This window comes from Belonocnema kinseyi, chromosome 9, assembly GCF_010883055.1.
Source record: "Belonocnema kinseyi isolate 2016_QV_RU_SX_M_011 chromosome 9, B_treatae_v1, whole genome shotgun sequence".
Taxonomy (NCBI): domain Eukaryota; kingdom Metazoa; phylum Arthropoda; class Insecta; order Hymenoptera; family Cynipidae; genus Belonocnema; species Belonocnema kinseyi.
The window spans coordinates 15,335,687-15,354,144 of record NC_046665.1 but is presented as its reverse complement, the minus strand read 5'-3'; the positions used below and the strand labels follow the sequence as shown (position 1 = coordinate 15,354,144).

General features: G+C 35.5%; 2 protein-coding genes across 10 annotated transcripts in view; one reads left to right on the top strand and one right to left on the bottom strand.

Annotated features, from left to right (window-relative positions):
• LOC117179929 overlaps nt 1-18,458 on the bottom strand; it is a 1,200,486-nt gene that overhangs the window by 757,398 nt on the left and 424,630 nt on the right. The gene's annotated exons all lie outside the window — the stretch shown is intronic.
• Nucleotides 1-18,458, top strand: part of LOC117179928 (irregular chiasm C-roughest protein-like) — a 164,437-nt gene that overhangs the window by 36,748 nt on the left and 109,231 nt on the right. The window contains exons 5-6 of the mRNA XM_033372153.1: nt 12,562-12,713; nt 17,498-17,808. Of these exons, the coding sequence (XP_033228044.1) occupies nt 12,562-12,713; nt 17,498-17,808 (463 nt within the window). The remainder of the gene's footprint in view (nt 1-12,561; nt 12,714-17,497; nt 17,809-18,458) is intronic.

The following is an 18,458-nucleotide window of genomic DNA, read 5'->3' as shown; positions in this document are numbered from 1 at the left end:
GTCTCTCCATCACTCTAGGGGCAACTGGAGTCCATTGCAGAGAATGACTAGTATAAGATCTACTGAAATCACTCGTTCTCCAGCATTCAACATATCAGTGCTGCAACGCCTGATATTGCGCTCCAAGATCTAAAGACGATGATCATTTTCGTGGTTGAGTTCTCAGTACCAGCCGATGGTAATATCGCGACAAAGGAGAAAGAAAAACGCGCTAAATATCAGCACTTCCTTTCGAGCTTAGAACGCTTTACTAAAGCTACAAAGTCCCACTTTTAGTTTGAGTAATCGACTGCCTTGCAGGTATGAAAGTTTTATTTCTCAACGAACTCAAAAAGATTCTGACATGCCAGCATCAGACTCAGTTCATCGCGAACCCGATGCAGAATGTTCTGGGATCACTTCATCTGGTCCGTTAAAACTGTTCCTCATAACATTCTATAAATATTGGTAGCTCTACAGAAGTATCTAGAGATGAAAGCTTCACCACCAACTGTCCCATCTGCTTAGTAGATTTATCTAAGACTGAAGACTGTATATTTTCATCATATTTCAGGATCTGCAGTGCAAGAACATTTTTGGAATCATTTCTGGCAATAATGAACAATTGAAATTGTAATATATTAACACGTAGAGAAATATATGATAAATGAAGACAATTTATTGTGTCAAACAAGACTAAATCCAGCATACGAATATTGGCTTATGAAATGCAAAAAAAAAAAATTACACCAAGTGAAGAGATCGGAAAAAAGATTCTTTGAAAATTTTCTTAAGTGTGTCGATATTTTCTTATCCTTTAAAGAAATTAAACAAAAGCAGGATTTGAGTGCAGCAGTGGGAGTGCCTACAGGTAAGCGCAGACTATGGTTTGTAATATGTAGTGATCGGATAAAATGAAGGCGGACTGAGAACTTAAAGTCACAGGTAAACGTGAAAGAATGGTGCTATGCTAACCAAATAAGCATTCGATCGATTGAAAAGTTGGATGCATCAAAAGTCGTTCAAGATGTCGCTTTAGGAAGTCCTTTCAGATGTAGGAAATATAGGGAATCATTCAAATCTATTTCTGAGAGTACTCTCTCTCTCTCCTGATTTGGTGGTTTCACTAATTATAGAGCATAAATGATTCAAATCATAGTATCAAGGTCTCCGGTATATTAGTAAGGAAAATCATTGAAATTTGTATCGCCGTATAAATCTGTATACAAGGCTAAACTCAAATGCTACCCTTCGAAATTAGATCAATTATAACTAAAACTAAAACATAGTTCAAAGCTCAGGATCTCATTGATAAGACCATTGGTCGTATTCTGTTGAAATGGGTTTGTGACAGCATCTCGGGTCAAAATAGATATAAGCAGACATTCATTGATTATTAAGTGGGTAAATTTGATAATGTCAATATTTTCTTACCACCTCTTGTACCGTTACAGGTCATATCAATTCACGAAGTAGCAAATGCGAAGACTTAAGTATGGAAAAATCCTAGACCTTCTTCCCTTCGTTTTTGTAGTATTACTAGAATTCAATTTCTCCATGAAAATACTGAAGAAACAGTAACTGAAGTTGATAATAATCAAGAGCAAGTTGATAATCTTGCCCCTTTCAAAAAAATTGTAAATAGGAAAGGAATTTTCGTTTCTTATCAACTTGCTTTGATCATGCTAAACAGAAAAGTGTGTAATGGAATCACAGGTACGGAATCTGCGCAAAGTTGTTAGTTATGCGAATCAACCTCTAAAGTCTTCAACAAATTCGATTAAGTTCATCTCTATTAGATGCTTTGAATGTTTTCTGCATGTATAATATAAACTAGATGTGAAAAATGGCAAGCCCGCGGTAGTGAAGATAAAGAAAAGGTAGAGATGAATAAAAAACATACAAAAAGGAAGAAACTTTGTTTCGGTAGCACAAACGACGGGGGTACTGCTCGATTTTTTTTTGTTGTTTTGAAAATGTAGATATTTCATCATCTATGACAGGATTTGAAAAGAATATGATCAAGAGATTCCACGTTATCTTGCAAGCGATTGCAGGTGGTTATGATATTAAATTAATTAGCTTTCAAGATTACGCTTTGTAGTTAGCTCTCGACTTTGTGTTATCCATTGCATTACATGCCCCCATCTGTACCTAATCCACGAGGTACAAATAATAACTTCGTCATTGATACTCATAGGTAGGACAAATTTCAGAAGAGGCGTAAGAATCCTGTAATAAATATATTAAAATATTCAAGGAAGATTTGACCCGTAATTGTTTACGTAAAAAACCTATGGAAGACATTTTCCTACGTTTACTACTCACATCTGACCCACTCCTTCCTGGCCTGCGTAAATTACCCATTAAAAAATTCATTTCGTTGCTATTAGAAGCAACTACACTATTAATTGCACCTGATATCGAAATGATGGAGATTTTTTCTCATGGACCTAGTGCGTGTTCAGAAATTGGATATGAATACTCTTTTGACGAAAATGGAAACATGTATGATTTTTATTTATCTCTTACTTTCCAATCTTTTAATAAATATATTTTAATAATTTAGAGTTTTTATTAGTAATCAGTGACCTCAGAAAACCCCTTATGTCAATTAATGTTAGGATAAAATATGTTTTCAGGTAAGCCGTCCTCCATATTAAACTCAACATTTTATATTTTAAATTTTTGACTCGTCCGCCATTTTTGTATGTTTGAATTTTTTATTTCTGATTCGTAATCAGCGACCTTGAAAACTTCCTCATACTAATTTTGAAAATAATCAAAAAAATTATTAAGCATACTCGTCCGTCATATTGTAATCGGATTCGTAATCGAAAATTCTCCTTACACCAATTTTTAAAAGAATTAAAAATTTATTTATCATACTCGTCCGCTACATAGGATGCATAATCAGTGACCTTGGAAGCTCCCTCGTATTAATTTTCGAAAGAACTAAACATTTATTCAGCATAATCGTTTTCAATATTAGATCCGTCGGATATCAATTTTTAAAAGAATAACAAATTTATATGTCGTACTCGTCCGCCCGTAGGATTCATAATCATCGATCTTGAAACCTCCCGTATATTAATTTTTAAAGAATCAAACATTTATTTATAATACTCTTTTGCAATGTTGAATCTGTCATTTTTTTTTTTTTGAATTTTTGACGTCGGATTCGTAATCAGCGACTTAGAAAACCCCCCTTTCACCAATTTTGAAAAGAATCATAAATTTATTTAGCCTACTTGTCCGTCGAATTGGATTCGCCATTTTGTTAAGAAAATGTTGAACTTGGATTCGAATCAGCGATTGATACAAACACGTTTTACTAATTTTCAAAAGAGTCAAAAGTTTTTGTAGCACAGTCGTCTGCCAAAATGCACCCACTTTTTTTTCTTTTGTGTATTTTAGACATCGGGTTCGTAATCAGCGACTTGAAAAATGCCCTTATACTAATTTTGAAGGAATAACAATTTTATTTAGCACACTTTTCTGCCATATTGGATCCGCAGTTTTGTTTTTATAAATTTATGACATCGGATTTGTAATCAGCGACTTTAAAAACCCCCGTTTACCAATTTTAAGAGAATGAAAATTTTATTCGGTATACTGGTCCGTCATTTGAAGGAATCAAAAATTTGTTTAGCATACTCATTCGCCATATTGAATCCACCATTTTTTCAAAAAATTTGACATTCTAGTTTTAATCAGTGACCCCAAAAATCTTTGAGTAACATAATTTGGCCTATTTTATAAACATTTTATACTTTTTGCCAGCTCTCTATCTCTCCCTCTCCAAACCTCCTTCGTTTACTCAAATGATAATTTAAGCAAATGTAAAATATGAAAAGTAGAAATTCTTGTAAATGAATATGAGTCCGTTTTGAATTTTGGAAAACTGACAATTATGGTTAATTTAAATTCGGAAAATAGAAATTTTATTTAATGAATATTAGGAATGATAAATATTATTGAGAATAGAAAATTTAATATATGAGAATAATGTCAAATGAGGATTCGGTATAATATGAATGATGGTAAATGATAATTAGAAGAAATAGAAGTTATGTCACCTGAAAATTCGAAGAAAAAAAAACTATGACAAACGGCTGTTTTTTAATTGGATTTTCGGTCAAATAAAACTTAAGTTAAATTAAATTTTGGGGATATTTATGTAATCGCTGATATTCAGGAGGGATGATTAGTATCTGGATTGAGGATTGAATGCTTGAATCGGCCTTGTACACGAAGAAATTGAGTTGTATCGAGGAGTGAAGTCAAGGGACACAATTCTCGTTTTGGCGAGAGAGGATTCTTCGTTTATAATGCCTTGAATTCAACTAAAAAATAATGACGCTGTTTATGAAGATTCCATCCTAAACAGGCTGATTCCTTAGCGGTGAGACCACGATTAGCTAAGTAGGTTTTTCACTTGGTAGGATAGCCTCGAATTCATGTTAAAGTGACTGTTGAGTCACTATGACAATGAACTGACAATTGAACCGGAAAAACTGCTCCACACAACTTCAGACGCGGCAACGACACTTTATTCAAAGGAACAAAAATTGGTTTTTGAAGTTACGAATGATTATTTACATACTGAAATAGGTAATAGATAGATTAATCCAATGTAGGTTCTTTTTGAAGCGTTCCAGTATCCGTGAAGTTCATAAGTCCATGAAGAAGAACGGAATTAAATCCAAAGTGGAACTTCTATGCTGGCAATATCTTGAAGACTAGCAATGTGGTCTAACCACAACTTTCGAGTATCTTTAGGCAGATGATTTTCCCATGAGATCTTTATGATGATAGAAACATCTTGTTCAAGAACCACAGTCACAACTAGCATATGAAACTATTTCTGAGATTGTAGGTCGAGAGGTTGGGGAAAAATTCGAAGGTGGAGTCACAAGTGGTATCCTTGTCTACAGTTCAAAATCGTTTGAAGTACACTTTAGAAGCGGGAAGCCGAACACCGCGACAAGTTGATGGAGTTGGTTCTGAAGAGAGATGGCTTCATCCTATCGGTCCTCGTTGAATATAAGCTGCACTGTATTGATATTTATCACTCTTATCGAAAGCTAGTTGCTGAAAACAACGAAGTACCAAAACAGGGGGACAGTATAATCCATATGTGGCCAAAGTAAGACTAAATGTCTGGATGAATGTCTGCATAGAATTATTTGTTGATCTTGATAATCGCGGTGTACCAGAATTTGTCTGTACATTTCCAGTACGTTGATATAGAAACCGATCCATTAAAGACGTACTTATTCCATGCGATGAAACATTCGTAAAGCTGGGCGACACGAATTTTGAAATGCATTTAAGCTTGTGATTCATTGGAAGAAGAACCACAAATCGTCCTTCAGAATTGTATGACTGAGTTGAGGGGAAGAAATTCTCACATTCTTGTTACTCTGAAGTCACGGTAATTTTTTAAGGAATCTCACTTCTTGAATCCATTGACGTATGTCTTAGAGTTTTTCCGTATTTGGTCCAAAGGAAATAAGTCTCCTATGCAATAGGAGCAATAGGAGGATTTTGATGAATATTTGGCAGAAACAGGTAAGGAGCGAAATCTCCTCTAATGGTTACACCAAGAAACTTCGTACTTATATATGGGTCCTGCACAGGTATTTTTAAAAGCCTGTAAAATGCTTTCTATTTCAGCGATTTAATTTTTTTTGACGGGTTTCGAAAGGCTATTCTTCACTCCATGATTCTATTCCATTAAAGACAAAAGTTTAACATTTTGAAGCATTTTTTAAACAATTTAATTGTTTTTAAAACTTTTTGCTAAGTAGAGTATTTTTATTATATTTTAAATAGTCTGTAAAAAGCTTTACTCCTTTACTTTAAAAAATGTCCTGAGAAAAATATAGTCCAGAGAATAGTTTCCGAGATATAAGCTCTGATCTATAGGCAGTCCTAATGCACGTGCTGAGACGTAATGTTTTAATATTCTACAGACTAGTTTGCAAGTCTACTGCTCAATTATAACTGCTCAATTATATTTCAACATCACTCTGAGACAAAGTTGTCTTGAAACAAAAGCATCTTCCTTTTGCTTATTTTGTTTTGAACCAACTAAATATCTTCTTGATACAAAGCAGACTTATTTGCTTGCAAGATTAGATGAAATTTGTCGCAAAAGCGACTAGCATCAAGCGCCAGCTTGCAATGCCCAGCAGATAAGCAGATTATAAATGATCGTGATTTTTATGAATGGGCCAGAGGAAATTGAAAGAAAGCAGTTGTACTCTTCAGCTCTAAAGATGATCATTCAGCGATGACATTGGAATTAGTAGATCGATTTAGTAAGGCGGTCACAATACCCGGTATACTCAAGTACCATGCTTTCACCAATTAGAAAACGCTGCGAAGTGAGACGCAAGGATATCCATATAAATTTACCACCCCGAATATTGAGAGGCGAGGGGACTTACAAAAAATAAGCATCCCGAATAGTGAGAGATGAGTGGATTCACTGAAATTAAGCAGCGCGAAGGAGTCTAAAATCCCACTGTTACCTCCACGTGGTAGACTGAAAACTGTGATTTTACAGATCGTAATCTAACAATAGGCGTTAATTAAACATTTTTCTGCAGTTGATTTATTTTAAAAAGCATTCTGAATGAACTCGAATGCGTGAAAAGAATGGTAGACTCGTAAACTAGTCTGTAAAATATTAAAGGATTACGTCTGAGCACGAGCATTAGGACTGCCTGTATATCAGAGCAGTAACTTTAAAAGTCGTGTTCTTAGATTGTCTTTAAATTCTCGGAATATGTTCATCTACCTAACAGTAATTAATCGACAGTTTTATATACCACGATTATTGCCCCTCTTCAAGTGGTGGGGAGTGACATTTTCAACTCGATCGACTGCACAGGTATTTTCAAAAGCCTGTAACTTCCTTTCTATTTCAGCGATTTAAATTTTTTATAAGGGGTTTCATAAGGCTATTTTTCACTTTTTTATTCTATTTCAATAACGAAAAAAGTTTAGCGATTTTTAAAGCTTGACTTTAAGGAATGCCCCCAGCAATCCTTTAATATTTCACAGACTAGTTTATGAGTCTACCATTCTTTTCACGCATTCAAGTTCATTCAGAATGCTTTTTCAAATAAATCAACTGCAGAAAAATGTTTAATTACAGCCTATCGATAGATTACGATCTGTAAAATCACAGGTTTCAGAGTCTACCACGCGGAGGTGGCAGTGGAATTTTAGACTCCTTCGCGTTGCTTAATTTCAGTAATTCCCCTCGCCTGTCACTATTCGGGATGCTTATTTTTTTAAGTCCACTAGCCTCTCAATATTCGGGGTGGTTAATTTTTATGGATACGCTTACGTCTCACTTCGCAGCGTTTTCTAATTGGTTTGCCTTTTCTTCTCACCGGCTTTCGTCTTGTTCGCATTTTCTATGATATTCTTTCTCGTAATACGCATTGTTTTAGTGAAAGTATCATTTTTTTTACTACTTTTTTTTCTTTTGAAGTACTCTTTCTATTCGAGATGCGTTATGTTTAGGAAAAATGATACATTTCTCATCATAGGCAAAATTTTTAAGGTTCAGTTGCCCTTTCTGATTAGGGGTCAAAGCATAGTACTTGAGTGTACCGGGTATTGTGACCGCCTTACTAAATCGATCTACTAATTCCAATGTCATCGCCGAATGATCATCTTTAAAGCTGAAGAGTACAACAGTTTTCTTTCTATTTTCTCTGGCCCATTCATATAAATCACGACCATTTGTAATCTGCTTATCTGGTGGGCATTGCAAGCTGGCACTTGAAGGATTGCAGAAGGATTGCCAGAAGGATTAGCACAAAAATTATTCGATATTTCCGTCCGCTTTATTAATCATGGATTTTATTTGTAATGTTTTGTCTTAAATTATATTTTTTAAATAAAGTTAGGTCTTAAAGAGCTAAACCGTGCGTTACAACACCAATCACAAAATACCGTGCAGAAATTAAATAAGACTCAGAGAAATGTCCTCTTGCGTCAAAAGAATACGTTTTGAAACAAATTAAATTTCCTCTGATATAAATGAAGGTTGAGAAGATTTTTATTTGCCTCAAATAGAATAGTTTTGTAGAAAACATTATGCATTTGCGATAAACTTCATCTAATCTTGCAGACAAATAAGTCTGTTTTGTATCAAGAAGATATTTAGTTGGTTCAAAACAAAATAGGCAAAAGGAAGATGCTTTTGTTTCAAGACAACTTTGTCTCAGAGTGATGTTGAAATATAATTGAGCAGTAGACTTGCAAACTAGTCTGTAGAATATTAAAGCATTCCGTCTCAGCACGTGCATTAGGACTGCCTGTAGATCAGAGCTTATATCTCGGAAACTATTCTGTGGACTATATTTTTTCTCAGGACCTTTTCGAAAAGTAAGGAAGTGAAGCTTTCTTTTTAGACTATTTAAAATATAATAAAAATACTCTACTTAGCAAAAAAGTTAAATAAACAATTAAATTGTTTAAAAAATGCTTCAAAATGTTAAACTTTTGTCTTTAGTGGAATATAATGAAAGAGTGAAGAATAGGCTATCGAAACCCGTCAAAAAAAATTAAATCACTGAAATAAAAAAGGAGGTTACAGACTTTTGAAAATACCTGTGCAGGCCCCATATATAAGTACAAAGTTTCTTGGTGTAACCATTGGAGGAGATTTCGCTCCTTATCTGTTTCTGCTAAATATTCATCAAAAACCTCCTATTGCTCCTGTTGCATTGGAGACTTATTTCCTTCGGACCAGATCCGGAAAAACCCATATGTGAACGCGCGCGCGCGCGCGCGTGTGTGTGTGTGTGTCTGTGCGCGTGAAAAACGACTTTTTGAACAGAAGTAGGACTATTGGTGCCCACTGAAAGAATCTTACTTCAAAGCTGGCACGATGTAGATGAATCCGTACGAGCTATTCTGAGAAAGAAGTCAGTTAGAAAACTAGAAAATGAGACCAACCATTCACCTGATATTCAAGTGTCTTGAGAGTCTCAAGATTCTTAAAAGCTGTATTAACTAACTCCTTTAGATTAGCTGTTGTTTCGTTTTTGAAGTACTTTAAGGAAAACAAGCGAGATAAATCAGATTTCATAAGAATTCTTTTGTTCATATAACGCTTTTTTTATGTTTCCAAGCACATTTATAGCTCTCATTTGTTACCGATATGTTTTTCGGTAGCTGAGCAGTTTCTCCGCTAAGATTAATTTTTAAATTATGAACCTTCATTTCATCCACTATTGATGTGTTTTTATCAATCAAGGACGTGTATAAATTGGAGATTTTGGGAAACGAATTAGCTTATTATGTAGTGATGACATGCTGAGTCGAGTTACCTATAGAAGCCGTAATATTAAGCGGAGGTATTGCGTAGAGGGAAGTAGAGGTGTCAATTTAGCGTCATAGTACCATTCTTCGACTTTCGGTTTGAATCTGTCATTAAAAAATACACTTTTCCTTCATGGGGATTTTTCAGTAACTGAACATGTCTTATTTGAAATTTGGTGAATTTTGATTCAAGTCCACTGCATGTAAATTAATCTTACGAAGCAAAATAATCAAGTAAAGTTTCGGACGTGATGGGGAAACCAGAGTTTAGTTTCACTTTATTTTATAGTAACGCACACTTATTATTTTCAAAATACTTCACTGGTTACGAAGAAAAATAATCAAGTAAAGCTTCGGACGTGATTAAGAAACCAGATTTTAATGTCACTTTATTCTATAGTAACGCACACTTGTCATTGTTGACATATGTGCAAAACTCGCAAATCAAAAGGACATACACGTGTCGCGAACCAAGTAGACTGTATTATTCTTTTGCATAGTAATAAGGAAATATTTTCGAAAACCTTTAAAAAATGGCTCTAATTAATGCTTCTTTTCAGATTTTCAAGCTGCAAATATAAATGTGGATAAAGCTTAAATTATCCGATGCACATGTCTCTTAATTACAGGCCACAAAAGTCACTTTTCGATTCATATGATTTCAAGGGAAATAAGCAGTAAACACTATAAAACGTTGCTGTTGCACTGTACATAACTGATTTGAGATGTAACACATGGCAGTACTATAACTCAAGAACTAGCCGGAAATCGCAGCCAAAAGGGGTCCAATGTCGAAGGACCATAAATGTTCATGAGCAATCGAAACTAAAGTCTTGAATAATGTTTGAAAAATAAGAATTTTGATCACTTTGCACTTGAAGTAAAATTAATGTTGTAATGCACATGTATTAATAGGTAACTAAGGAAAATAGACAAATAAAGAGTATGGAAATAGAGATAATAAATGTAATTAGTCTGGAATTAGAATGGAACCTGCAATAATGTTATATCACTCAATCTTGAACACCCGATGGTGTTTCAATTATTCGAGACTATGGGGTTTCAATTGGTTGCATTTTTTCAGAACTAGAAGAATTCGGATAATTTATATTGGACAATCAGTTCGAATTTGAAAATCTCGCATATTTTATTACATAAGGCCGCTTCTGTTAATTTTAATAAACTTTTGATAAGTAATGCGCGAATTGAATTACCAGTTCTAAATTTAAGTTAGAAAAATTTTCAGATCTCAAAGAAAATAATTTAGATTCGATTCGTACCAAGGAGCAATCAGTAGAGTTATTCAGTTGTACCTTAGAAGTTGAGTTAAACATTTTAAAGAAGCCATATACTGTACCACCTTACGCAAACACTCATCAAACGAGTATGCTAAAACGGAAGACTGTGCATGGAATTATTACAGAATTAAGATCTGCTGTTCTTGTAACAAACACAAATTCTCCTTGTGCCAATCCGAGTGTAGTAGTAAAGAAACGTGATTTGTGTAGAAAAGACCAGAAGTTTTGATAAGAAAAACAAGAAGACCTTTCTCTGCGAATTCAAATAAAAATGGCATCGAACCCTGTTTTAGAAATCTATAATACTAAAGCGGGTAGGACAGAGCTGCATACATATGCTTCAGCTGACTTCTTAACAGCAGTTTTATTTAAGATGAATCTAGTTAGGGAAATAACATCTTAGGGATTGTCCATATATTACGTAAGACGTTTTTCTGTTGTTTGAATAAAGACGAAAATAATATTTTTATCAAGTTGAAAAGGACACAGCGACATAAACAAAAGAAAAATGTCTTACGTAATATATGGACGATCCCTTATCTATGCAGTTAGTGAGCGAACCTTTGACGCAGAACGATTGTATCACTCGATTGAAGTAGAGGTGTTTGTGTATTTTGGATAAAAATCAAATGGGGCAACATGCAGGAGGGCTACATGCGATTCCCTAGAGCTAAAGACCATTCGGAATTGTAAGTAAGATCAATATAGACCATTTCAGTCCTTTCATTTCTATTCCGTGAAGAAGCAATTATGTTTTAGTAGTGAATTGTAGTTTTAAGAAGATTTGTACAATTGTATTTGGTTCGAGATGTTCTTGCCCACACCACTTCAAAGAAATTAGTGGAATTTATTAATAGATTTGGTGTTATTATTAGAACTAGTTCAGATAGAGGTGATTCGTTTATTGTGAAACTATTTAAAGAATTTTGTCAAAAATAGGGAATTCAACACATACTGAACTCTATTCGTTATCTGCTTTCGAAGGGGCTAATAGAGCGTTTGATCCAAGCTATTAAACCAGCGTTACAATTAAATTAATTAGACGCGGACGCTGGAGACTGGGTTCAGATTTTCAAAAAGGCGGAGGACAATCACAACACAGATATTATGAAAACAGCTGGCCGAACACCGTTCAAAATGTTGTATGGCTATTTTTCATGATTCTAACGTGGTCAGTCGCTATTGTCAACCGTTAGTTCTGAAATATACAAGTTTCTCGAAGAACTTAGACAAGAGTGCGAGTAAATATCGAGAAAGAACAGAAAAAGGCGATATTGTTCCTATATTAATACAACCTATTTCATCAGGAAAGTCATCAAAGCTTCAGTGTCGATTTGGAAAATGATTGCTAGTAACGAAGAGACTACCCTCAAGTACGTACCGAGTTTAAAAGATAATTGCGAGATGTAGCCACTAATCTTCGTGGCGCGGAAGTTATAGTGCTAAGTTTTGACAGCGTTCTTCCCAGGCGTCTTGCGTGCGCGCCCTGGACTTAAAATAAAGTTTTTGCTCGATATGTAAGGTTCTTTGATAACGTGTACGTATTAACCGCGCAGCAGTAGTGATGTGTTTTACATAAAATAATACTTCTTTTGCTTGGTAGTTAAAATAAAATACAGCTCATTTGGTTAAATTTCACAGTTTCAATGTGAAACAAATTGGAAGTTGAAACTACTGTGAACTATTCGAATCATTGTAAATATTCATCTGACCTTAAGTTTTATTCATCCGACTTCTATGACTTACTACAGTAGTTTATACGTTTAGTCCAATAGATTGTAAGGCCTTAAAGTTTTAGATTGTATGGTTTTGAGCGTTAATTGAAAATAGAATGACAGTAACTATTTATTCACAAAAACCACTAACCGGCTTTTCATTTTATTCTTTACGAAATTTTCCGAAATATTTTAAATTTTATTGCTTTTTGTTTTAGATGGTACATCAACGAAAAGAAGGTAATTGGGGATTACACAACGGAAATGATCATTCACAATGTAACTCGAGAACTTCATGATGCCATCGTAAAATGTGAAGTTCACAACGATGTTGGAAAAAGTGAAGAAACTGAAACACTGGATGTGACGTGTAAGCTTCACTTATGTTTTTATTAAGAATTTATCAAAAGAGTGTCTGCTAAATCTAGTTTATTAAATTTTCCTCACATTCAAAATGGATCTACAACTGCAAAAAGTCATTATAATAAAAATAAATGTATTGAGAAGTTAATGCTTCTTCGGAGAACTAAATTTACTAGCCTATCTGGGGAGCATAAGCTAGCTACCAATGATTTCAGCTTCCTTGTCGTGGGGGAGGGGTCCGGGACTACTATGAGACATCTTCTTCCTAATATTTTCAAGGAATTTACGAACGAAATAGAAATCGAATTTAGATTAGATATGTGCACTAAGCTGCGTTTAGGTAGATCATTTATAATGGTCTGGAAGTCGTCGGCGTATCTCTTGTGATTTTCCACATTCTTTGATTTTTCCCAGAGGTACAAGAAAAAAGACACCTCTTCTCCTTTTCCTTCTCCTTGGCAGTTGTAGTCGGCCGGAGCCGAGAATTCGATCACGAATATAGTTCGTTCCTCGATGTAAAGGAACGCTCCTTTGCCAATCATATTTTGTTTCCTGGCTATTTTTGGAAGATGATCTCTTCCATTTGTAACGATGTCAGCTGTGCCCAGAACAATTTGGTTATGAAGACATTAAAGATTCAGAAGTTTGCACCCGCCTTGACAGACGCGGAATATATAATCGCGGAAGGGATTAATTGATGTGCAGGATCTTCTGCATATGCATGATCTTAGCGTGGCGATAGCAAGGATTTTCAGCTCGTTTTTCGTCCATTAAACCACCCCAAACGAGTAGAGTAGAACTGGGACGGCAAGCATGTTATCCGCATATGCTTTATTTAACATTTGTAAGTAAACCTAATATCAGATAAAACCTTCACGAACAAAAAAGTTATTTTTTTCGGTTCCTCACAGAAATTCTGTAGCCTAAATTCTAACAAATCTAAGAAAAACACAACACTCGAAAACCTAGAAAAATTCTTGTTTGAAACATTATTACTAAAATTTTAATAACAAAACTTATTTTCTAACAACGAAAGTCGCACTTTTTCATTCCCCTCAGAATTTCTGTCACATAACTTATAAATAAAGTAGCAAGGTAATAATTTTGTTGTTGAAAAAAATGTTAGTTTTTGATATTTTAATCTTGGTAAAAAAACTCTCAAAAACAAAGTTGGCTGAGGTTTGCAAATTTTCTGTTTTCCTTTTTTGATTCAAATGTTCATTTTTTGTTAGCTTTGTTAAAATTTATGCAAGAGAATTTCTGTGAAAAACCAAGAAAAGTAACTTTTTTGTTGGTAAAGGTGTTATCTGATGTAATGGACCGTAAGCCCATGACGTAAATGGCAACGTTACACGGATAAGGCCAATTTTCACTTGGGATGTTCGTCTCATGATGTAGAACATAAAAATGGATGCCTTACAGATCGGAGTAGATGCGTTTAGTGGTGGCGACCTGCCAAAGGTCTCAATTTTGACAGTGTTCTAACGTGACTCGGATAAGATTGAAAATTGGTGTGCATGTAGGGAATGACATTAGAAATGGCACCTGCGCATTGTCAGGCACTTATCTAGAAGCAAACGTGTTGTCAAGTGGCTTCAAAGTCGCCAGAAATGCAGGTACAATTTCTTGAAATTGATTTTACAGAAAAAAGTTTCAAACAAAAGTTGGTACACTTCCAGAGATTCAGATTTTCATTATTATATCATTTTTTGATCAAATTGATACTTTTGGAGAAAACATCGATTAAAGAAATACCATAACGATATTACTTATTGGATACAATATTTGTTATTAATGTTGGAGTATACCTGTAAAGGAGCATCTTTTCTCTTCTAAAAATTTTCGAAAAAATGACTTGCCAAGAAAAGCGGCTTTTTATTGTTATGGTATTTCTTTATTCTATGTTTTCTTCAAATGTACCGGTTTAATCAAAAATGATATAATAATGAAAATATGCATCCCTGGGAGAGGGCCAACTCTTGTTTGAAACTTTTTCCTGTACGATCAATTTTTAGAAATTTCACTTGAATTTCCGGCGACTTTGAAGCCGCCTGACAACATTTTTGCATCCAAGTAAGTGCCTGACATTACGCAGGTGTCATATCTAATATCATCCCCCAATTGCACACCAACTGTCAAAATTGACACCTTTGGCAGGTCGCCACCGTAAACTCATTCACTCTGCCCCTTCAGGCACCCATGTTTACGTTCCTCATAATAAGACGAACATCTCAGGTGAAACTTGCCCTTATCCGCATCACGTTGCCATTTACGTTGTGGGCTTACAAATTTTGATGAAAGCAAGTTTTTATGGGTTTGGCGAATGTTATTGATTTTTTTTTTAATTTACTTACAAGTAACGTAACAACATTTCTGAGAAATAGGTTTTTGAGATTTGAACTTTGTGTTTTGAAATAAACAATGGAAAGGTGGCAACTTGCCGGGGAATTACCGAATACGGAATCTGAAGTATGGGCTGAGAAGCACACACTATCTGAATGTTTAAAACACGTACAAGCGGTCAATAAAGATCGTTTCTCATTGGTTGATCAGGCCCAACTTTGAAGCTTTTTTGTGCACAAATTAAGCTTCCCACAAATTGTTGCTCAAGGAATTTTTTTTTAAATTTTGTTGTTCACTATCACATAGTACAAGCGTGTCACCCAAGCGTCAGTCACGGATAATTGTCCAAGGATGGTCCCAAAGGAATTAACCACCAAGTGGAGGCGTGCAACCATGCCAATAGTTCAACGGCAGCATGGCAAGGTTTCATAAACCTTTGCTATGGAATACCTGCAACCTCTCAGAGCTTGCCGTCCTATCCTTGACTGCGGGACTCTATACAAGGATGGAAAAGCCCTTTTCTTTAAACCTAAATGAAAGCTTACATAGTGCGAATGCATTCTCTGTGGTGCGAGAAACACTCAGAGCCTACTTTACTGCAGCCAGAACAAGCCGGCAGCAGAAAAACAAAGGCGACACAGAGTCCAACCTCGGTCAGGCATCCGCATTCAGGTTTCTCTCAAGATCGAAAATATAGCATGAAAAGATGACGTGCTTTGTGGAGATTTTTCCGAAGAATCCAACAAAGATATTGAGGGAAGGACTGTACGCGTCCTGCATTTATGGTGTAATTGACTACATAATATCTGGCAGAAATTTGACTGTCAGGGTCAGGCCGTTTGCGCGTGACCTGCGGATTCGTCATTACTCACTCAACAAGTCAAAACTGCTGACGTTCAAAGAAAATAAACTGTTTTACTCCGACCCTTCTCAACTTTTCCAAGATCCTCCAGTTACATTCGAACACCCAACCAAATCAGACGAGTTCGCGACATTTAGGAGAGGAGTCTATGAAATATGGCGTCCAATTAATTAAAACACAGAAGGTATCAATCAGGACGCACAGTGTCCTCCCTAAGATGGGGAACTTGTCTAAACATAAGAATTACAGGTAAATATCTTGTCTAAACACGCTGCATATGTAAAATCTTCAGAGTGAAAGATGTAAGAAGTGGCGAAAGATGTGCGAACAACGGGCTGGATATATGTGCCTGCAAATACACAGATTGTCAAAAAGTACACTCGGGAGATTGAAATAGAGTTTGGGTTAGAATTATTCGCCAAGGTTAATTTAAAGTGAGGAAAACTTAATGGCATCCCCGACACCCTGGACTTGTCAACAAAAGCGCTATACGACACCTTGTTTCTAGAGGGACCTATACATACAGGGTCGCGCCAGAAACCCGCATTTAGGACGCTACATCCATAAAGAATACTCTCCGATGCAGGTACAAACGTCTCATCCGACAGGTTTGGCCCTCGCAACTGTCGGCTAGGAACAAAGTATCTGAAACGAACATGGAAGAAGAACTAGCTCAGATCCTTTGATATCGGTTCACGATAGGTTATGCACGTAAACAAAAGCATGACACCTAAAATTTTTGTTCTGCGACTTTACATCTCGCGCTACCAAGGTGATGGCGAAATTCTGAAATATTCGGCCTAGAATTTAATTTTAGGGGTAATCAAATACACCAATCATTATCCATCTCTGTTACTCACTCCTGAAAGCCTAGATCAAGAAAGAACAGGAGAAAAACTTACGCGAACTGCTCCTGGATAAGAGAATGCATAGCATCTTCCACAGAAATGTGAAGGATCTTCATATTCTACTGGATATTCTACTGGAATCTATTGGTTCATTCTACTGGATTTTCATATTCTCGACAATTACATCTGTCCTACACTCGAGGCCTGACAGATCTTCTTGAATTCAAGACACGAATTATGTTCGTTATCGAATTTTCGACACAAGCCGACGTAACATCACAGTCAAGGAGAACGAAAAGAAAGAGAGATATAAAAAACTTTTAAGGGAGTTGCCATGGTTATGGTCGGAATATTCTGTTAAGCTAGTCGTCCTGAAAAATGTAGAAGGCGGTCGTATGTGGGTTGCTCTGTGTCCTCAGGTTTCACAAAACTTTTTCCGGACATCGTATTGACTCTACATCAGACTGTAACCCCCTTTCTCATGGTCGTGAGACGTGGTTACAGCTGACGTTTTGTCGTGATTTCGCCAGGAATGAGTGCAATTTTATCGAATGGTACCTGTTTCTAGTTGAATCCCGCGGTTGTCCGCGGTTGATGAATTTATAATCATCAGAAGAGAGAATAACATTATTCAGGTGTTAAAATTGTAATAGGATAAACGTTGTACTCATATAATCTTCGGCACACAACTGTGAGTAATGTAAAATACGAATCATATAAACTTATTTATGCTTGTAGATGGTCCACAATTTCGCCATCCACCAAGTTCTGTTGAAACACACTATGGATCGACTGAAGTTCTACAATGCGACGTAGATGGCAATCCGTCACCCGAAATCTTATGGATTCATGAAGAGTCCGACAGAGTAGTTGCAACAAGTTCTAACATAAGTATTCTTGTTAGTCAAGAAACAGCTGGTCGGTACTGTTGTAAAGCTCATGTAGATGGATTTTCAGAATTAACCGGTTTTGCCAGCATCTATATACGGGCTTCACCTAAAATAATCTCACAAAGAACTCAATACGTTCCAGACGAAGGAGTTATTAAGGTAGGTCAGAAATTTTATTCCAAGTTGACTATCTTTCAAACTTGTAGTATGATGATTGCTTAAAGGTTGACCATTTTAAATCCCAGATATTTTCCACATATTTTTTATTAATACATTTTTTCTAAAAATATCTCAATAAAGTACTTAAAGTAAAGCACAATTAGTCCAGTTGTAATACGTGGTTTGGAAATTATAAATAAGGTAGTACCTAAAATGTCGGTTATCGCACCTACCCCAAACTACAAATTTTCAATGAAAAATTGATAAATAATAAGGTAATTCATTTCAAAAGTGAAGTGAAGATTTATTTATTTACAGCAAATGTGGTGCTTAGTACAGTTGTTGGGATGGTGACCGATTCTTTTCATATCCAATTCATAACCAGTTCTAACCCTCAAAAAGCACCCGTGCAGTGATACCGATTTAAATTGCTCATTTTTAAAATTAAAAATTATAAACATATTTTCTGACAATTAAATTAATTTAAATCAATTTGAAAATTTTTAAATTAAATTAGCCAATAAACTGAATTTTCCTTAAATTAAACTCATTTTTTTTAAATTCAGTGTTCCAAGTATTCCCGAATGGGTTAAGTCTCTTACGAGGCTTAACCGAATACTGACTATTGCTCGTCTCATTCGACGGCACGC